Genomic DNA, 19,072 nt, shown 5'->3' with positions numbered 1-19,072 from the left:
GGTTCTCCAAAATTTCGAGCAGCTTGTCTTTTTTCGGCCCACTTGCGCCAAGCCTGGATTGGGTAGCCGATGCCAAGAGGCTATACTGAGAGAGAAAGGCACTGACGCTGTCTTAAGTACCGAGATTGCAGCTGGGGGATTCATTAAAGCGGCTGCTGCTGGCTCTGAATGGTCAAGCTTAAAGCGGCAGGTGCGGCGAACATCAGCTTCACGTTCATTGCACTCCGAGTCCATCTTGAAGCGGGAGGGAACTTGAACTGGTAATTCGCCTGCCAGTCCGCAGACACATTATCTCCCGCGTCAAGAGCTCGCGTTGTATTTTCTGATAACTTTACCGGAACTGGTTTCTTTTGCGAACCGATTACTGTCCTTCAAGACCGCCGAGAATTGTAGCAGACGAGAAACATGGAGGGTATGTAGCCTGGTATCATACTCGATCCACCACTGACCACAGCTGCAGGTCTATTGTTCAACGTCAACGGCGGTTATCTGGAGGGCATAGTGCGCGGTTATCGAAATTCCTTGTTGACGAGCACCAATTACAGCAATGTATATCCTCTCCTACGGTCTTCCTGGCTGAATACTGACCTTCGCAGCTCACGCAATGCGAGTCGATTGACGACGTCAAGGTGCAACTTGGCCCTGCCTATGGCGAATCTCTTTCCACTCTACCACCGAACCCCTCCACTTCCGCCCTAGCATTCAGGACTACTGAGAAGCTTGTTGCCGATTTCAGATATTTGCAGGGCCAGGCGACGGGATCACTCGCCAAGTTCATGGAGTACCTGACATACTCATACATGATCGACAATGTGGCTCTTCTGATTACCGGAACGTTGCATGAACGAGATACTAAAGAGCTATTGGAACGATGTCATCCTTTGGGCTGGTTTGAGACGATGCCGGTGCTTTGCGTGGCAACCAACATTGAGGAGCTGTACAACTCAGTGCTCATCGAAACCCCCCTAGCCCCATACTTCAAGGGCAGCCTCAGCCACCAGGACCTCGACGAGCTCAACATTGAGATTGTGCGGAACACCCTTTACAAGAACTATTTGGAAGATTTCTACCACTTTGTCAACAATGACCCTGAAATGGCTTTAACTCCCACCGGAGAAATCATGTCAGAAATACTAGAATTCGAAGCCGACCGACGAGCCATTAACATCACCATCAACTCATTTGGCACAGAACTCACCAAGGAGCAACGTAGGAAGTTGTACCCGGAGTTCGGCAAGTTGTACCCTGAGGGCATGTTGATGCTCTCAAGGGCAGATGATATGGAAAGTGTTGGACTGGCGGTCAGTGGCGTTGGAGATTACAAACGGTTCTTCGATGAGGTCGGCTTCAACCAAAGCAGCGGGGTTGGCGGCGGCAACATGACGGGAGGAATGGGCACCGAGTCGAAATCTTTGGAAGATTTGTTCTATCAAAAAGAGATGGAACTCTCCAAGATGGTTTTCACGCGGCAGTTCACACACGCTGTGATATATGCCTGGGTGAAGCTGAGAGAGCAGGTTGGTCTTGCACGCGTTCTCCCACCTTAGACGATATCTGACATTTTTAGGAAATCCGAAACATCACATGGATTGCCGAGTGCATAGCACAGAACCAGAAGGAGAGAATCGGAAACTACATCAGTGTGTTCTAATAATGAAAGAGGGCGTGGTAATCACGTGGACAGCACGGCGTTCGGCATGGGGAGGCGGTTTTCGCGGCGTGTACCAACTTTGGCATGGGCTTGATAGAAAAGGCTAATGGACAGCATTTCCAACTCATTCTGGGGTTTACTTTAACGATGGTAGCCCAAACAGCATTTGACCAGCACTTTCCCTCCCAGTACAGTGCGCATCTAGCTTATGTTCGACGGATGTCACTTTCCAGTTGGTGCTGTGCTGGTTTCTGCATTCGGAAAGACTCACACAGGTCCTCCTCTAGGTCCTCTCTCAGGTCCTCGTCTGCATGCATCATAGCCCTCGTGGCTTATGTATCCCAGCAGCTTTATCGACGAGCGACCTATTTGCTTGATGTTGCATATCTTCAGTCTCTCATTCTTGCATTCTAGTATTCTCGCAGGTGTCCTCTCTCCCACAGTCTCTCCCCCTTCCCGCTCTCCGTTTTCTCTGTCCCGCTCCCCTATCGGGCGAAGTTGCAGTGCTTGTTTGTCATTCATTCGCGCCTATCGTGATGAACGGAAGCCAACAGGATGGCTGTCTTTCTCAGACCGCGCCTTCCTGAAAAGGTAAGGCAGGCCGCCTCTGGTACCAGAGACGTTTCCCGAGATGGATCTATATTCGAGTGGAGGGCGGCAGCTACCACTGACACGCGGAGCTCTCGAAAGCGGAAACACGACGACGACGACGACGACGACGACCTGGGACAGCCGCACGACACCCCTCCTATCCCGGTCCACCTCGCGAAAGTCGTGAAGGCAGACTATTGGGACGAGATAGCTCAAACCCGCACAATTGACCACGGATACCTGGACCCTGATTTCACCGACAAACGATTGATGGCCTACTACCGGAACTCAGCTGGCCCCAATGCCAACCTGGAAGTCGTCAAGTATTCAAGACTGGACCCGACAGAAAATGGACATGGTCAGGGCACGGGCAAGGCAGCACCCAGCTTCTTGGGATCGAAAGAACAGGCGGTCGCGGCCGGCTATAGAACCTCGATCCTTTATTCTCGGTGCGACGGGCGGAAACAAGTTGAACTCAGGCTCGACCGTACCGTGGCGTCAGGAACCATCGATCACGAGCGCGAGCGCATGAAGAGAAGAATTTCCGCCGCTTTACACCAACTAGAACAACTGAAACAAAAGGGCGGACTGATGACCATAATCAGTCACAGGATTGAACGAATCTCGTCACATCGCGAGAAGGTCTTGTTGGCTTTGTCTTTGTCCCCGCCTCTGTCGCTGCCCCTGCATCGTCGATTCGATTGGCCCAGAGCACCGCCGCCCGATGTGGTCGGTGACTACGAAAAGGCGTTTAGTTCTTGGGATCAAGCCATGGCGAAATCTATCCCGAGTTACGCTGCTAATATGTATGGTAAGAAGAGGAGGTGGTATAAGGATAGATGGAAGGCGCCAGAACGAGTGCCAGTGCCAGTGCCAGTGCCAGTGCCATTGCCAGTGCCAACGCCGGCGCCAGCGTCAGCGTCAGCGCCAACATCGGATTCGTCTAAGAGGGATGGGGATGGAGGAGAACGATCAGGGCTGAAGGGTTGGAAGGGCGCGGTGGCTACTGTTCGGCTACCTAAGAAGGACTCGAAACTTGCTACTAGTAGGGAGGCTGGATTATGCATACCTGTACGGTAAGTAGTACTATTAGGAGTAGGTGATTCCGGTACAAGGAGGGATACTCCTACTACTACGAGGAAGATGGTGGGAGTTTTGTGGGGGGTTGGGGAGGTGGGAGTGGGCAGTCAGCAAGCATATCAGTTCAACGCATCATATTATGAGAGGATGCAAACTACCTAGGTAATTACCTGCTATTTCACATTGTTTTTCTGTGACTAGTACAGTCTTGGTCCGTGTCTTTATGCACCTTGTGCTTTTAAGCCGATATGGGCACCCAGGCGTCTTCTCTTATGGCAGCCAGACTCATGGCAATACCAGGAGCTTGTATACCAAGTTCTCGTGAGGTACGATCCGTTTCTTGCTCCTCCATCCGCCCAATTTCTGCAGATGTGGTAGGGAATCTCAAAATAACAGTGCTGCAGTGGTGAAGGGATTGAGAAGCGGGAGCCCAGCTCGGGTATGATGAGAGGTCATTGAAGTTGCGCACTGGCATTGCCTCGATAGGATCAGTCAAGCTCATTTGCATCCACATGTTAGGAATTCTGAACTCGAGCTGCATTGTTGTGCAAATGACTGCTACTCGTATAGAATTAGTATAAATAACATCAGAAAAAAAGAGTAATGTATACCCTGTGTTCATCCTAGTCATGAGGTCTCGACGAGTATCAATAGAAACTTTGTTCATGACGAGTCCATTTGTTCTCTCATTTGCTCGAGCTCGGCAGGATTCTTTCGCCGCTGGTGATTGCAGTGCAGGGAGATTTTGTGCTTTCTTGATCTCATTCGAAACAGAACGAAAATCGTCGGCAGCAGAATCAAAGGAGATTGAAATCCGGCTGCGGAGCAGGGAGGTTTGTATCGTCCATCATCGTGATGGAGATGATGTCTGTTCAAGTTTGTGTACGAAACTGTGAGGTGACGGGATAGCAGCTGACCCTAAAGTGGTGGGAGCGAACTCCGCGCCTGCCTCGCGTTAGCATCAAGGGAAGGAGGAGTCACTCCGAGGCGGTGGCAATGACCGCCAGACTGCAGTGGGCGGGAAATTTCCCTGCAACTTGCGTTGAACTGGAAAGCTGTTCCTTGGGAAAAGCAAAAAAGGCACAACACAGAGAGACAGACTACAACCGTGATCCAAAACAATGATAAGGGGGATAATATTTGCAACAGTCATACCAAGGTATGTATGCAGAAATCCAGGGCTTTCAGATTATGGATTCTGCTTTGCTGTCGTTGCCCGCTTCATTTTCCACATCGCATCTCAATAGAAACTACCATGTATCCAACGTTGCGGCTTTGTCTGTCAAAATGACATTACCGCCATGCCCCAGGGAACGGACCCTGAGCCTGCCATGTAAATGAAGTTGGTGAAACTGTGTGCATGCAGCATGGAAATTGAAACCATGGAAATTCAGACAAGCTTGATCAGACTACCGCCCCTAAAGTACCCCATCCGGTTTCGTTGGTATGGGAACAGCCCTCCAGACCCATTTCAAACGCCTGAGTGAAGCCCTTTCCAGCACTTGGTTCAAGGCACTTCTGATTTTTCGGAGTTTTGTCTTGTTTTTGTAGAGTTTTGGTCTTTTGGAAAGATCGCATAGCAACATGTACCAACCCGTTGAGATTCAGCAATGTACTGGAAGTGCTTGGACCAGAACTGGCACCTTTATCCTTCTGCGATATTCACAGGAGAAAGTACGTGATCCAGACTGCAGGATGATGCCTGGCTGCGATAGCTAGGAGCTGCATGGAAGCGGAACTCGGCTCAGCCATCAGCATACAACTTGTTGTGACAGACCGCCATTAGTCGTATTGAAAGAGGACACTAATGCTTTCTCCATAATGCACTCGTCGGATAGCCTAGACAGACGTATATCAGTAAAAACATTTCATACAACCATCTTCTACAGGTGGCTCACCTCGGCAAACACGTGTCCAACCTCCAGCACCTCCAGTTTAGGACATCGTCTGCGATGATCTTGCTGATCAACGGTGTTCGTAACGATGACCTTGTCCAGAGCGCTCGCATTGATCCGATCAATAGCATCACCGCTCAAAACACCATGAGTGACGAGAGCGTAAACCTTGCTTGCGCCCTCTTTTTTCAGCAACTTGGCGGCTCGAGTGATTGTGTTGCTGGTGTCGGCCAAGTCGTCAATCAAAATGGCAACCCTCCCGGTAACGTCGCCAACTAACATCATAGTGGCATTTTGGCGGTCGGTGATCTTAGTTGGACGGCGTTCTTTGTGAATAAGGGCAAAGTCCATACCCAATGAGTCGGCGATCGCTGTAGCCCGCTTCGCACCACCTGCATCGGGACTGACAATCACGCCGTTCTTGTAGTCCGGAATGTTTTGCTGAATATATTTTTTCAACAATGGCCGACCGTAGAGGTTGTCCACTGGAATGTCGAAGAAACCCTGGTACTGAGGATCGTGCAAGTCCATTGTGATGATGTGATCTGCCCCAGCACACGTGAGAAGGTCGGCCACGAGGGTACCAGCTTGGGCGACCCATTGACGATAGCCAGGACGGGGTTTGAAATGGTCCTGAGGGTCGACAGTCTGTGGAGACTCATTGTTGCCAGCCCCGTTGGTAAGGGATGTGACGGAATCGCCCCGTTTTCGAGGGCCTGGGAAGTACTCTGCGGACTTAGTGCTGGAATGCGTGCTCGAGTCCCGATAGTGACTGAAGCGAGCTTGGTGCGTCGGGCTATTCTCGACCTCGTCGAGTTGAGTTCTAGAGGCTGCTTTGTGAAGAGGATGTCCATTGGCCAGACCATGGCTTTCTCCCCTGTCTGGATGTGGTGTGGGCGGAATGCTGTCGAATGTGTAGCCGGTCGAGTCCGCGACCAGCTTGTTGGACATGCTCGAGGCCTTGACCAGGGGTGCTCCGGTCTTGTTGTAGGGTATATCCGACTGTCTCGAGTATGGGAATAGCGGAAGTACCGCGGTGACCTTTTTGGCCGAGGCGGTCTTGAACGCCGAGATGGCGATCAGAAGTTCAATGAAATGATCATTGACCTTTCCACCTCCTGACTGTATGATATAGACATCTTTCCCACGGACGGATTCTCCGATCTCGACTCGAGTCTCACCGACAGAAAATTTCGAGAAGAGGGCTGAACCTTGCTGGATGCCTAGAATCTCACAAATCGTGTCGGTCAGCGTCGGATGCGACGAGCCGCCGAAGACCACGATATTGCGAACCATTATGGCGTCAGGTTCGAGGAGAGGACGTCTAGGCGACGCGGCAGGGAGAGAAGATATAGCCACCGTGCTGGACAATTGCGACTGAGCCGGGGTTCAGGAAAAGGTTATGAAGCGAAGGACGATAGGATGTTGACCGAAGAAGACGAAGCCTGCATTAGGCCTGAACCCAGGTTGCCGGCGACAGTCGGCATGACAATAACGAGAAAGAAAATCCATCTACAAGACGTGAAGTGCAGTGGTTGGTGAATCCGCAGGGAGAGAACTTTTGTCTCGCCCCACCTTCCGCATTTCATTCTTCCGAGGCCAAATTGCGTCAGTTGCGGTTGGACGAGACAGACTCTTATTGCACGTTGTGTACAGAACGTCCTAAGACAGGCATGGAGTATAAAACATGTGTCGTAAGGCCGTCTGGAGTGCCATGGTGGGATAGGAGTCCTAAGGCTGGCTCCGAGTCATAACCAGGCAAGACCCTTGCATGGCTGCGTCGTCCCGTTCACCCAACTATTTCACTAGTTCATGTAGCACGAATTATTGCATTATGGACCAGTCGAATACCACTGCTCAATCTCCCGTATCGACTTCGAGGTCGAGTTGGACGTTATTGCTAACACCATAATCCTGCAATGTAAGTTGATCCTTGAACGGTCTCTCTCCCTGTCGCTTCAGCAGGATCTCGTGGGGTTTCCGACCAATCATCGAAGCGACTATGACCTTGAAGTCCTCTGCGAATTGTTAGAACCGTGAAAGCAACCACAACAAGGTATACATACTGATTGGATCCGTGGGATAACATGGTATAGCCTTCTTCGTGCCCAATCTGTCGTTGACATAGACAATGATCATGGGCTGGCTGGGCGTCGGAGGTGCAGCTTTTCTCTCCTTCTTTTCCTTCTTTTCTTTTCGTTCCTCCGGCTGCCTGCTCTCTGCGCCATCGCTCTTCGTTGGTCGGTCCCTATCGTAGCCACGCGGGAAACGCGCCCGCGGAGGCGGTGACCTGGATCGAGATCGTGGTCGATAATGGTCTCTGTAGCCGCGCTGAAGGCCGGGATCGCGGTCTCGCCTGGGTTCGGTATCGTCCTGGCGCTTCTCCTTCCATTTGAAGCCTGCATCCTTGCGCCGAGGTCGGCCTTCACGTCTGTCTCTTTCCCTGTCTCTGCGAGGAGATCTGCTGCGCCGACGGCCTTCGTCTCTGGACGAATCTCGCTCTTTCCTGTCAGTATTGGTATTACGAGATGAAAAGGTTGCAGTCTCACGCTGGTCGTCAGCCATAGTGGGCAGCGAATCTGTGCAGCCGAACTGCGAGAATTGAAATGTCTATTTGTATCTAGAGCCTGGTTGAATCGCTGCCCAAGTCTGAAGGCGCAAACGCCCGCCCGAACATTGCATAACGGTGACAGTTAAACGGAAGGTCTGCCGACTCTAAACCTGAGGCTGAGATACCAGAAGAAGCTAGCTCCGGATCATTCCTGTTCCATTCCGGCTTCACTTCCTCCACTCGCGACCCCCCTACCGAACCTCCTGTTCCAATGATGCACTGGCAGTAAACAGTTATATCATATCTCAAACCTTTTTATATGCAGGCTTAGCCTCTTTATCCAACTGTGGCAGGCTCTATCTTCGTCCAAGACGAACGTTTCTTTGAAACTACTCCATGGAAACATTGCACAATCAATCCCACCAAAGGACATCGCCAGCGTTTCCTTGCTCCAAGAACCAGCCATAACCATCTTCTTATTTGATACGCCTGAGTGAGAACAACCATGTTCAGTGGACCTACACAATATCTCGAAGTCTATCTGCCATCACCCACTACTGTGTTGTTCACGGTCACAACTCGTCGGCCACGACATAACCCAGCACCTGCGCTATCACCCTCGACACCAGTCTCCAAACAGCACTTCAATTACAAATACACAGAGAGACTAAAAAATGTTTATCACCTGCTTTGGTCAACCGTCCTACGCCACACCATCCGCATAATGCTGGTCTTCTACGTCCTCCTTTTCAATGTGGCCAAGGCCCAACAATACCACCATCGACGAGGCACGCCAACCACGGCCACCGGGACATTCCTTGCATTTCTGGATAATTACTCAGACACCGCGCTCCAACTGAGTGTCGGGGGTAGCCTGGTGAAGTCTATCGCCGAGCGCACGGAATGGTGGATTTTGGCGCCGTTGAGCTTGGCCGTGGTGTATATGTGTCTGAAGAGGGATTATGTCGGTACGTATTAGTTATTGCTATACTTTCACCAATCAATGGTCCTTGCAGTACTTTTCATGGAGACATTACCATTAGCGGTGACATCGACCCCCTAGATTTCCCGTACCCCTGCTCTCTGATATTGTCTTGCCCGATATTCCGTGGATTGACTCGTACTACGCTGATTCTACACCATTACTGACGAACCGAAAATGACTTGCACTCGAACAGAAGAATCCCTTCTCGTCCTCCAAGGCTTGGGGATCCAAACGTCCACCAGCTCCCGATACTTCTTCATGGGTCCGACCACGACCTTCATTCCGACCACGCAGATCCAAGACATTGTCATCCACGAGGCGTTCAAAGGGCTCCAAGTCAGGTTCTACCTAGCAGTGATTGTCGAAGGGGCTACGGAGGTGGTGGTTGTTTTCCCAGTAGGTTTCTCTCCTTTGCGCTTTTAGCTGGAAACATAGTCATGTCACGTATCTAACCCATCCTGTTTGCTTCTCTCGTTTGTTCTATGGTCATTACTTGATTCGTGATACATGTCCTCCATGTGTTTCATGTCTTTGCGCTGCCTGCAGCGGCTGGACAAGGCTATTCATGGTCTATAACCATGACCAAGGATGCACATTAAAGATGACGACCAACTGCCCAAATCAATATGTAAAAGCCAGTCCAGATCATATCATATCACCAGCTGACCAGTCACTCAAACAGACACTCCTCCCACGGCGCGACATCCTCGAAGAAGTCTGGAGGGGTGCACGGAAATGCTTGTACACGGGGATCCGTTGAACATAACACAAGCACCTTGTTGCACAATGACCAGCCCATACCGATTTACCCCAGAGACAGCAACTGCTGGCTCTACTCGTCCTGTTCGGTGGGAATCCCGGCTGTGGCATCGGCTGCTCCGTTCGTCCGTTCCTGTGCTTCTACTGCCTCCCGAGCCTTAGCATCGCGCCTCATCTTCCGCCCATTCAGCCACCTAGCATTCTGCACATGTAAGGCGTCCATCCTGGGCTTTTTCATCACCGGCACATAGCGACCCGCAAGCCTAGCAACGCTGCCGCCATCAAAGACCTTCTGACTGCCACGGCCGCCGCCACGCTCACGGGTCAACGCACAACCGTCACCCTGGGCGATGACGAGATCAAGCAGGCTACCAGCCAGGACTTCTTGCATCTTGGCTTCTCTCCACTGTCCCCACAAGTCCTCGGCGATGCCATTAGGCCCGAATTTGCCATCGCCCTTACCCCCGAGTGCAGCGAGGCCGGCTTCATCGCCCACATAAATCCAATTGAGCGAGTCGGTCATCATATCGTTTTCCCCGTTCCCATCGGTATTGTCCGGGAAGATACAGTCCCACAACACCAACGGGGCGTCGTCGGCCATCTCGTACATCGGTCTTGTGGGAGTCTTCTCGACATCGAGTAAGTCGTCAACGATACTCGGTTGCTCCAGTCCCTGGCCTACAAGGAACAATATTGCAACCATGCATCGGACTTGGTGCCATAAAAACGCAGATCCATGGACACAGAAAGCATAGACTTTAGGTCCACTTGCACCTCCAACCCCAGCCACAGTGGGCGACGGGGATGACGAATATGCGTCCCCTTTTCCAAGCAAAGCGGCAACATTCAGACCGTTGGAATTAGACGCACTGTCCAGTCCCGAGCTACTGGCGCCAGTCTGATTCAGCGCCGGGTGCGACGAGAACATCTTGCCCGTATCCTCCCACTCGACAATGTCGGCATACGTGATTCTCCGCTCACAGCTAGGCATCTGTTTGCTCGGGTCGATCTTGCACAGATTACGAAAATCATGCAATCCCTCCAACTTCTTTGCGGCCTCGCGCATCTTCTCGATGTCCAGCCACCCTTCTCTGATCTGGCTTTGCTTTTCGTCCCCCTCCGCAACAGCAGAGGTAGATCTCAGACCCCTCGGGCCGGGAGTAGGACAGAACGCCGGATTCGTGAAGAAATACTTGTACCGCCGTTGACGGCAGGAGAAGCGCGCGTCAAAGTTCGGCGGCGGGTCCGGACACCAAGCGAGCACACGGATATCCGGCGGTAAGATGGCATTGAGGATGTTTGCGTACGGGAGTTCATCCTTGATCGGATCAAACGGTCTGGCATAGGACTCGGCTTCCAGATCTTCCACGTCAATCGAGGGCATCGGCATCATAAGCGCATCTTGATCATCTAACTCCGACTGGCCGTCCGGCGGGACGGTATTTGTTGTCGCTGTAGACGTCGAAGATTTGGACTGTGATTCTTGTCGTCGTGGTTTTCCCTTTTCGATAGGCCGATTACTCCGCACCCGGATCCCAACGACCTGTCCGAACGCGCTCACGCCTCTATCCGTTCTCCCACATTTGCTGTATTGACACCCGTCCCAATTGACATCCAGCCTGATTTTCCCTTTCGCCTCGTCTTTCCCTCCACTCTTGCCGTCCGTATACAGCAAAAGCCGCCTGTGTTTCTCCCACACCACATCTGTGGATTGGTCCGCCCCCTCGGCCACGGGCGGACTGATCAGTCGGGCCTTGCAGAGTGCTTTCCACAATACTTCCTCGATCGTAGGTAGGGGCGCCACGTTCCCATTCGCGTGCTCGTACCCGTTGTACCGGCCGCCGAGGTATGCGAATTTCAACGCGATGTGGCGGGTCGTGTACTTGCTGGGATCGAATGGTTGGGCGCGTCTGGAGGGTGATGCGGAGCGTGACCTTGCTCGTGACCGTGCTTGTGATTGTGCTTGTGATTGTGCTTGTGATTGTGCTTGTGATTGTGCTTGTGATTGTGGATTTGGAGCTGCGTTGGAGGTGGAAGTGGTTGCTCTTGCGTCTGAAGTAGATGTTGATATAGATGTAGATTTGCCATCACTTCCACTGAGCGAAGACACCCGCGCAGTTTGCTCGCGGAGTTGTCGCTCCAACGCCGAGATGCGCTCAATCAGCTCAGCCGTGCTGTAGTTGCTATAGCCCGATTCTGAGCTTGGGTCCGCCATTGTCGCTGTCGGTTCTCTCTCCTTCTTTTTTATTATGTTGTTCGGCGTTCTGCCAGTGATGCGAGTAGACGCTGTTCCTGCTCCTGCCCCTTCTTCTGTTCCTGCTCCTGCCCCTTCTTCTTCCGTGGTATTTGTGCACGTGGACGAATTGGTGGTGTATTGTGCGCGCGTGCTCGTTGCGCGTTCCCGACTCGCGATCGCAGTCCGAATCGGAAGAATCCAAGATTTAGAGTGACTCTGACAATAATAATGAAACGACCGTCTGAGGATTTCGACTGAACGATTGCCCCAATGCGCAGAGATTACCGTTCCAACGACCAATTCCACACTGCTCGTGCTGCAAAAGAGACGGTGCTGGGGCCGAGCAATATGGCGAAGAGGCATGCGAATCGAAGAACAGAGACGGATAGATGGACTCCGGTGACACCGCGCATCTGTCTTTTGTTGATAACAAGACTCTCGAAATAATTCGTCAAGACACGCAAACAGTGTATGTTCAGCACAGGCAAGGGAAGGGACACAACAGGCAACCGGCCGTGTACGGTACTTTTCTAATTGTAGTGTTGTATAAAATAATAAACAGTAATTACAGAAGCAATCATAAATGATGAGTTGGAGAAATATTTTCCTGCGGTACAGCCTTGCCACTACTACTACCATCCGTGGATTTGGAGAAGAAACACACGCCTACTAGTACTACAGTACCGGTATTAGTCGACAAGTATGAGACCAGATGCTAACGCCGACGATTGCCATAGACGAGGACAGAGTTAACACTCCCTTTTCATGGAAACATGTACTCGTCGATGCCATGCTAGGCCAGCAGGGTACGAGTATCAAAGATTAAGTATCAAGACAGCTAAGTACCTGGCACCTACTGCTAGCCATTGTGCATGAGCCGTGAATGGAGGCATCATTCGCCTCGCATCGAAAAGAGGCCATGACTGCAGTGCAGTACAGCATGGCGGAAGTCTTCATCTCCGCACCCTGTAAACAAGTCTTTCACACTACCGGGCAATCTCTGACCGAGATATCCTAGACGGTGCTGGAGGCCTCCCCATCAGCTGTGCTCTCCCTGCCGCCGGCGCCGGCGCCGTCAGCATTCTCCTGAGAATCTTGAATCTCGATACTGTCGTCGACGTTGGGCCTCTGTCGATCAGCTGAGTGGCCGGCAGGCTCCTCAAGACCTTCATCATCTTCGCCTTCTTCCCCTTCATCTTCGCCTTCTTCCCCTTCATCTTCGCCTTCTTCCCCTTCCTCTTCGTCTTCTCCGGCACCGTCGTCTTCTTCTCCCGAGCCTTCGACAACCTCCTTCTCGGCACCTTCTCCACCATCTTCACCAGCATCGCCACCAGCGCCATCATCATCCTCGTTCTCCTCGTCGTCGCCACCATCCCCTTCGTTTTCCACTTCACCACCATGGTCCCTGGCATTCTGAAGCTCTGAGAGAAGTTGTTTCTTCTCATCGCCCATGTCTTCAAGGTCGCTGAGTTCGCTACCCGAATTCTCTTCTCCATCGGCTTCGCCATCCGCGCTGTCATGAACACTGCCACCCTGTGAACTGGGTCTGCTAGCCTCCTGGTCTTCATCTCGGGCCTCTGCAAGACGTCTGTCCATGGGCGACTCCACATCTCTGCGAGGTATTTCCACAATAGGCCGCTTGCTCAGGATTGGGGTCTTGATGGGCGGGGGTTTGACAATTGCGGCTTCGGCCTTCCGCTGGACTTCGCGTCTGGTCACCGTCTTTGTACGGCCGGGTTTACCTGGTACTCGCTGTACTTCGGCTTGACCAACAATCCCCATAAGGGCAGAAGGCGTCTGAAGACCCAGACCCACAGGTGCGGATATGGAGACCGCCAGAGGTCCGTCGGCAGCACCATCGCCTTGCGCACGAAGCATGTCGTTCAGCCGCGCGCGTTCGGCATCTTCACTGTCACCTGCCAGATCCGTCGTCATGTTGATGAAAGTGCCCTGGGGCAACACGGCCGCCTGTGGTTTCGGCTGTTCCTCGGGAGGCAGCTGCCTGACAAACTCTTCATATAAGCAAGCATATGAGTCACCGATCAGGTCGTCGATCAAGGGTCCTTTCATCAAGCTGTTGTTGAGTCGTTTGAGGTCGATGGCATCGCGCATGACGTCTAGAAACACCGACGAAGTTTCAGGGTCTCGGGCCCAGGTCTCCATTTTCTCCGACCGCTTGGTAAACTCTTCAAAGTTCATACCATCAAAGAGAGCGCGTTCACGGCCTTCTGGGATGTTCCCAATGCGCCGCATCAGGCGCACATAGGTTGTGACAACCTCTTCCCACAGTTTGCCGTGGTCAAGAAAGTCGGTGGTCTTCCTCCGGATCCGCCGCACCAATTGGTCCATGTTGGCTCGGTCCTTCAGTTGCTCCAACAAGTGCACGAAGAAAGTAACATACCGACCGGTATAGACATAGTGCCGGCCGGGACGCTCATTCTCGGGCTTCCACACCTGTATTGTCATGGTTTTGGTGAAGATCTGTTGCGTAAATTGGTGTCTAGCTCCAAGAGCCCCGGCGGCAGTGGCGTCGTCGTCGTATATGACGTGGGCAGCACGGGCTGTTATGCGATGATGCCAGTTGGACTTGTCGGCGTTGCCAAGCTTCTTCAAGATATCGAGGACATACGACACCCACAGCGGGCCTTCTTCGTCCTCCGCTAGGCGGACATTGTGGGCGTACCGGGTCGCTTGCATGTACTCCTTGGCTTGTGTATACGTGAGCGCGCCAGCCTTGACCATCTTGTAGATCACCGACACGAGTTTGTAATGCGGCTCCAAAATAGGTTCATTCGACTTTTCTTTCTTGGGCAATGCTTCGATGGATTCCGTGATGGCGTCAAGTACATCTTCCGCCGAGACGCGACCATTGTTTTCAGGTGACTGAAACATCTTCCATAAACACTTTGCGCGCGTGTAATGCACCGTCCAATGCTTTGGTCGATCGGTAAGCTTTTTGCTCAGGAGATAAGCAGCAAACCTCCATAGTGAATACTCGCGAATAGGGGGATGAAAGGGTTGTTTTGACATGGTCTGGTCCACACTGCTGCTCAAGGGACGTTGTTGTTCGTCCGTTCTGAAAGCTTCCATGTTCAATGGAGGCCTAGACGACGCATACAGACGGCTCCCAAACTCTGCGAGCATATCTTCAATCATATGCGCCGTCTCGAGGGTCGCGTCCGCCAACCTCATCGCCATGGCAGTCGACATGATGTAACAGTGTATGGCTTGCCGTTCTAGCAGAGCAATCTCGCCTCTAGATTCGTTCAGTTTCGTAGCATTCCAGATAAGATCGTCTTCGATCTTGGCCTCGTAAACTTGTGCGAGACGGTACCAGCTCTGCCATTTCTCAATGTTATGGTCCAGGTCTTGCCGAAGAAACCCAGCGGCCACGTCCAAATCGTCGGTGGCCGTGGGGTTGACCCGTTTGACCGACTTGAATTTGGCAAGAGTCAAGTGACCCAGTAGGAAATACCATCCACAGCTAGCAGCGACCTGCGTGTCGCCATGTACTGGACGAGTCGGCAAATCGCCAATGCCACGAATGCTTCGGTACAGATCTTCCGGGACGATGGTCGACTTGAGGTACGCAGTTATTATCCGCTTATTATATGCAAGCGCAGGGTTGCTTTTCACCGTGCCCAACGCCTGCTGGACCTTCTCGATCGTGGTCCTGAGCTCACTTTTGATCAGGTCCTTGATGTTGTGGCGCTCAGCGTATTTCATGATTGTCGGAACTAATGGCCAAGCAGTCTTTCGATCGATATTTTCTGGGGGACAACCATGGTCTGCATCGCCAAATCCGCTGGCGAATCGAAGCTGATATAGATCGAAGAATACCTGGGCCAAGTCTTCCGAATAGTCCTGAGTGGTCTCCAGTGTGTCCAATTCGGACTTGACCAACTTGACAATCGCCTTGTTGGCATGCTTGCAATACTGCCGCATACCCATAGCATGATGAAGATTGATTAGATATTCTGCCAAATCATCACCTGCGCGAGGATATGAAGCACGATCTTGAACAGTAGCTTCCTTGACAAGAGTGTACTGCAAAATCCACGTGCGGATCAAGAGTTCCTTGAAGCGGTCTTTACTCTTCTCGTACAACTTCGTCGAAGCGGTGCCCTTGAGCTGTGGACCGGGCGTCTGACCTATCCTGATGGAGTCATCATAGATCACAAAACCGTGAAGCAGCTTAGCAAGCGCGGTCGTAGCCTTCAACGACGACCGAAGGTGAGAGTCATCGATACATTCATATGCGGCGGGCTCATCGAGGACCTTAGCAAGTAGCCGAGCAAGAATCTCATCAATATCCCGCAACCATTTGAGCATCGAGATTTGGCGGTCCGGAGCATCTGCCTCAAGATGTCGGGAAGTATACAGTTGATTGACACTCGTCTCGAGAGCTCTCAGCAGGCAGGAGACGACCTTTGGAGTATACGAAATCGCTGTGTATGCGTTCTGCAGGCGTCGCCATAAAAACAATTTGAGGGCGGCATCGCCAGATTCTAAGAAACTGACTAGTTGGTCGGCTTGTGGTGTCAGGCCGGCCAGAAGATCGGGGTTTGAGCCATCATCTTCGAGAGAACGCGCACTAGCCTCCAATATAGGCTCCAGCTTCTCGATCACCGCCACTGGGTCGCTGTTGTCACTGTTGAAAACACTCGTAAAGAAGTCCAAAGTGTTGAGGCGGGACAGTTCTTGGTCAATGGCCGATACGGATATGACCGGCATGGAGGTATTATTCGGGAGAAAGATTGGGTCGACATGCGTTTGCTCCAACACTGTTCTCAAATCTTCCAGGCACAATACGACATGTGTCTTGTCGACTTCTTCGGCCAAGGTAGCGTAGATGGTCGATGCCCAGATGAGCCTCAAAACGAGAGGGTCCGTCATTGTTGGTTCGGCCGAGTTATCGATGTAGAGGTGCATGAAATCATCCGCGAGACTTGACCATCTCATCAAGCGGTCGCGCTGACCGACGCGAGTCACCTCGTCGACCTTGGCATTTGGCCTAGTGGCCGCCGAATACAAGTCGAGATGCATTTCGAACAGAGTCTCCGCAAATTCAAAGTGACGTGCGACTTCTAAGTCCCGTTGGGCACCTGTCCCAGTTTGTGAAGTTGCCAGCCAGTCCAGGCGTTGACGCATGGTTTCATATAACTGAGGTTCGGCGACCAAGGCCAACTGTACCACGGTTTCCTTCATGTCTTCATTCCATGCGTCTTGCAAGTAAGAGGAAGTGCACGCCGTTGTTTCGCCTTGAGCGCTGCTAAGAACCGAAAAGAGCCAGTAAAATGCCGCATCATAGATGTTGGTCGCCCCAGCGTTGATCTGCGTGACTGCCGAGACAAGGGCTGCTTCATCAGAGCCGGTCGGTACAATGGGTCTTTTTGATGTGGCAATTTTGGAGTGCTGCAGAAACAGCGACATTCCCGCGGAATTCTCGACAAAATCTTGGTTGCCATGCCCATGTAGAATGGCATGGCTTTTTTCGTCAGACCATTCCAGCAGAGCATTCTTGAGGTCGGCAAGAAGTTGCAAATCCATATGAGCTCCCTTGGATGTCTCCTCGTTGCTGAGCTTGTCGTCCCCTTGCCAGAACGCTTCTCGAACATCAGCAGCAGAATCAAACAGCTTCAAGCCAATCGGTTGGAGGAGCAGGTTGGCAGATTCAAACGTGAGTTGATCCGCCTGGTCAAGAACAGCAAGTTGGTCCTGGAAAGCTTGAACATCCTCATGCATTGTCTCATCCTCCTGGGCGGCCATTCCGGCCAACGACTCCCTCGCACGGATCCGTTTGCTTTTCGTGCGACCTTCAGGTTCCTCATTGCCAGCAGCTGTAGCGGACCGCTTCCGTGTATTTACTATTGGAGTTTCGGACACTCCCTCATGTGGCTGGTCAACCTCAATCGTGTCTCCATCTGGCTCTTCAATCTTTTTAGTCTCCTTATCTTTTCCACCTTCAGGTTCGCTGGCATGCTTCAAGGTCAATGATTCCACTTCTATGGTTGAATCAGGCTGACTTCGGGAGGTGGTAGGAGACAACGGTGCTTCTTTCGACTCCGAAGGAGAGTTGTCGACGGGTGGCATGTCTGTCCCGGGTTTGTTGTCGGGATTCAAAGTCATCTCGGTGTCATCTAGCATGAGTCTCGGATGCTGCAGTTCGGCACGAACGATGGTGGCTGTGCTCAATGCCATAGAGCCTTCTTGAATACCGAGAACAGTGTCACGGATGACCCGGCCAAGGGAGAAAAGATCGGGGGATGATGGTTTCAAATTGATTTGGCCCACAGCAAAACTTAGCGGCCGGTATCTGTCATCATTGTATTCAAGAACTTTCGCACGCTTTGGAAGGAATGGATATGGGTCATTCGTCCTCTTCAAGCGAGCCAACAATTTGCTTTTGGGCCGCATCTCGGATCCACGAAGTTGAGTAAGGTCATCTTGGATCAAGGCAACGACCTCGTCCAGTTCTCCCGCTGCAAATGCTTCATCGAGACCGGACAGATCTATCGAGTGCTCAAAATCCTCATCATCTGCAGCGATCACGCTCTCCAAGCAGAATCTTGCTATTCTCTGTGTCGACAACACGTCCGCAACACGAGCAGCCTTTTTCCACAAGTCAAGGTCGGTGTCGTCTCGCTCCAAGGCTTTGGCAAAATCTCGCAGACTCTCATCACAAGCTTTCGCGTAATGCTGACATAAATCAGAACGCGAGCCTTCCTTGTTTGACAATTGATGGTGCGCGATGTCTAACAGCAACTGGCCTCGATTTTTGAAGGCGAGGTAGATGAGCTGAGGGATTGAGCTGGCAGACGATTCGGCGGCGTTACTGGGGAGCAGTGGAAGTGATCCGGCGTCGAGCTGAGCGCTTGATGGGATGACTTCATCGTCGAGTTCTTCGTGGGCGAACTCTGAAACGACTTCAGGGTACTTGAAGACCTCTGATTGCAACAGCTCTTTGTAGGCCTCAAGAGCTTCTTGGACGTACTCGGGACCTTGGGAGTGGAGTCTCAAGGCATTTTGATAAAGTTTGAATGCTTCTTCAAGCTGGATTTCCCTCGTGTCGTCGATCTCCTCTTCGAATGTGTCTTCTGGTTCGACGTTGAGGGCTGTGAAGCCAGACATATTGCGGAATGTTCTCTATCGCTAAAGAAGGGAGGGACATTGGCGGTGCAACGAGGACGGCCAGTCTATCTCACCGTCGAGAACAGTTGCAGACATCACCGGAATGGCAGGAATTATCAGAAATTCATTTTGACTTGGGACGCCCTGCAGCGATGCGTAGGTCTGGCCTCCGTGAAATGTGTCGTAGAGTGAA

General features: G+C 52.0%; 7 protein-coding genes across 7 annotated transcripts; 3 read left to right on the top strand and 4 right to left on the bottom strand.

Moving 5' to 3' along the window:
- Positions 1 to 189: 189 nt before the first annotated feature.
- Positions 190 to 2,073, top strand: HMPREF1120_01863 (V-type proton ATPase subunit D). Its single transcript, XM_009155891.1, has 4 exons — positions 190 to 412; positions 461 to 549; positions 597 to 1,517; positions 1,568 to 2,073. Exons 1-4 carry the CDS (start codon positions 406 to 408, stop codon positions 1,649 to 1,651), a joined length of 1,101 nt encoding a protein of 366 aa, XP_009154139.1. The 5' UTR covers positions 190 to 405; the 3' UTR covers positions 1,652 to 2,073.
- A 133-nt stretch (positions 2,074 to 2,206) lies between these two features.
- Positions 2,207 to 3,189, top strand: HMPREF1120_01862 (uncharacterized protein; the record flags this gene model as incomplete). The annotated part of the gene is made up of 2 exons (XM_009155890.1): positions 2,207 to 3,048; positions 3,096 to 3,189. 2 exons carry the CDS (start codon positions 2,207 to 2,209, stop codon positions 3,187 to 3,189), a joined length of 936 nt encoding a protein of 311 aa, XP_009154138.1.
- A 1,915-nt stretch (positions 3,190 to 5,104) lies between these two features.
- On the bottom strand, positions 5,105 to 6,513 carry HMPREF1120_01861 (ribose-phosphate pyrophosphokinase; the record flags this gene model as incomplete). The annotated part of the gene is made up of 2 exons (XM_009155889.1): positions 5,105 to 5,161; positions 5,221 to 6,513. The coding sequence occupies 2 exons, from the start codon at positions 6,511 to 6,513 to the stop codon at positions 5,105 to 5,107; spliced, it is 1,350 nt and encodes a 449-aa protein (XP_009154137.1).
- A 561-nt stretch (positions 6,514 to 7,074) lies between these two features.
- On the bottom strand, positions 7,075 to 7,782 carry HMPREF1120_01860 (uncharacterized protein; the record flags this gene model as incomplete). The annotated part of the gene is made up of 2 exons (XM_009155888.1): positions 7,075 to 7,235; positions 7,284 to 7,782. 2 exons carry the CDS (start codon positions 7,780 to 7,782, stop codon positions 7,075 to 7,077), a joined length of 660 nt encoding a protein of 219 aa, XP_009154136.1.
- Positions 7,783 to 7,901: 119 nt separating this feature from the next.
- On the top strand, positions 7,902 to 11,321 carry HMPREF1120_01859 (phosphatidylinositol glycan, class H). Its single transcript, XM_009155887.1, has 3 exons — positions 7,902 to 8,736; positions 8,947 to 9,149; positions 9,436 to 11,321. The coding sequence occupies exons 1-3, from the start codon at positions 8,274 to 8,276 to the stop codon at positions 9,511 to 9,513; spliced, it is 744 nt and encodes a 247-aa protein (XP_009154135.1). The 5' UTR covers positions 7,902 to 8,273; the 3' UTR covers positions 9,514 to 11,321.
- HMPREF1120_01858 (uncharacterized protein) lies at positions 9,586 to 11,727 on the bottom strand (the record flags this gene model as incomplete). Its single annotated transcript, XM_009155886.1, has 1 exon — positions 9,586 to 11,727. The coding sequence occupies one exon, from the start codon at positions 11,725 to 11,727 to the stop codon at positions 9,586 to 9,588; it is 2,142 nt and encodes a 713-aa protein (XP_009154134.1).
- Positions 11,728 to 12,762: 1,035 nt separating this feature from the next.
- Positions 12,763 to 18,879, bottom strand: HMPREF1120_01857 (uncharacterized protein; the record flags this gene model as incomplete). The annotated part of the gene is made up of 1 exon (XM_009155885.1): positions 12,763 to 18,879. One exon carries the CDS (start codon positions 18,877 to 18,879, stop codon positions 12,763 to 12,765), a length of 6,117 nt encoding a protein of 2,038 aa, XP_009154133.1.
- Positions 18,880 to 19,072: the final 193 nt, after the last annotated feature.

Source organism: Exophiala dermatitidis (assembly GCF_000230625.1).
Source record: "Exophiala dermatitidis NIH/UT8656 unplaced genomic scaffold supercont1.2, whole genome shotgun sequence".
NCBI classification, from domain to species: Eukaryota; Fungi; Ascomycota; class Eurotiomycetes; order Chaetothyriales; family Herpotrichiellaceae; genus Exophiala; species Exophiala dermatitidis.
The sequence above is the reverse complement of the archived record's forward strand: the minus strand, read 5'-3'. Positions and strand labels throughout refer to the sequence as shown.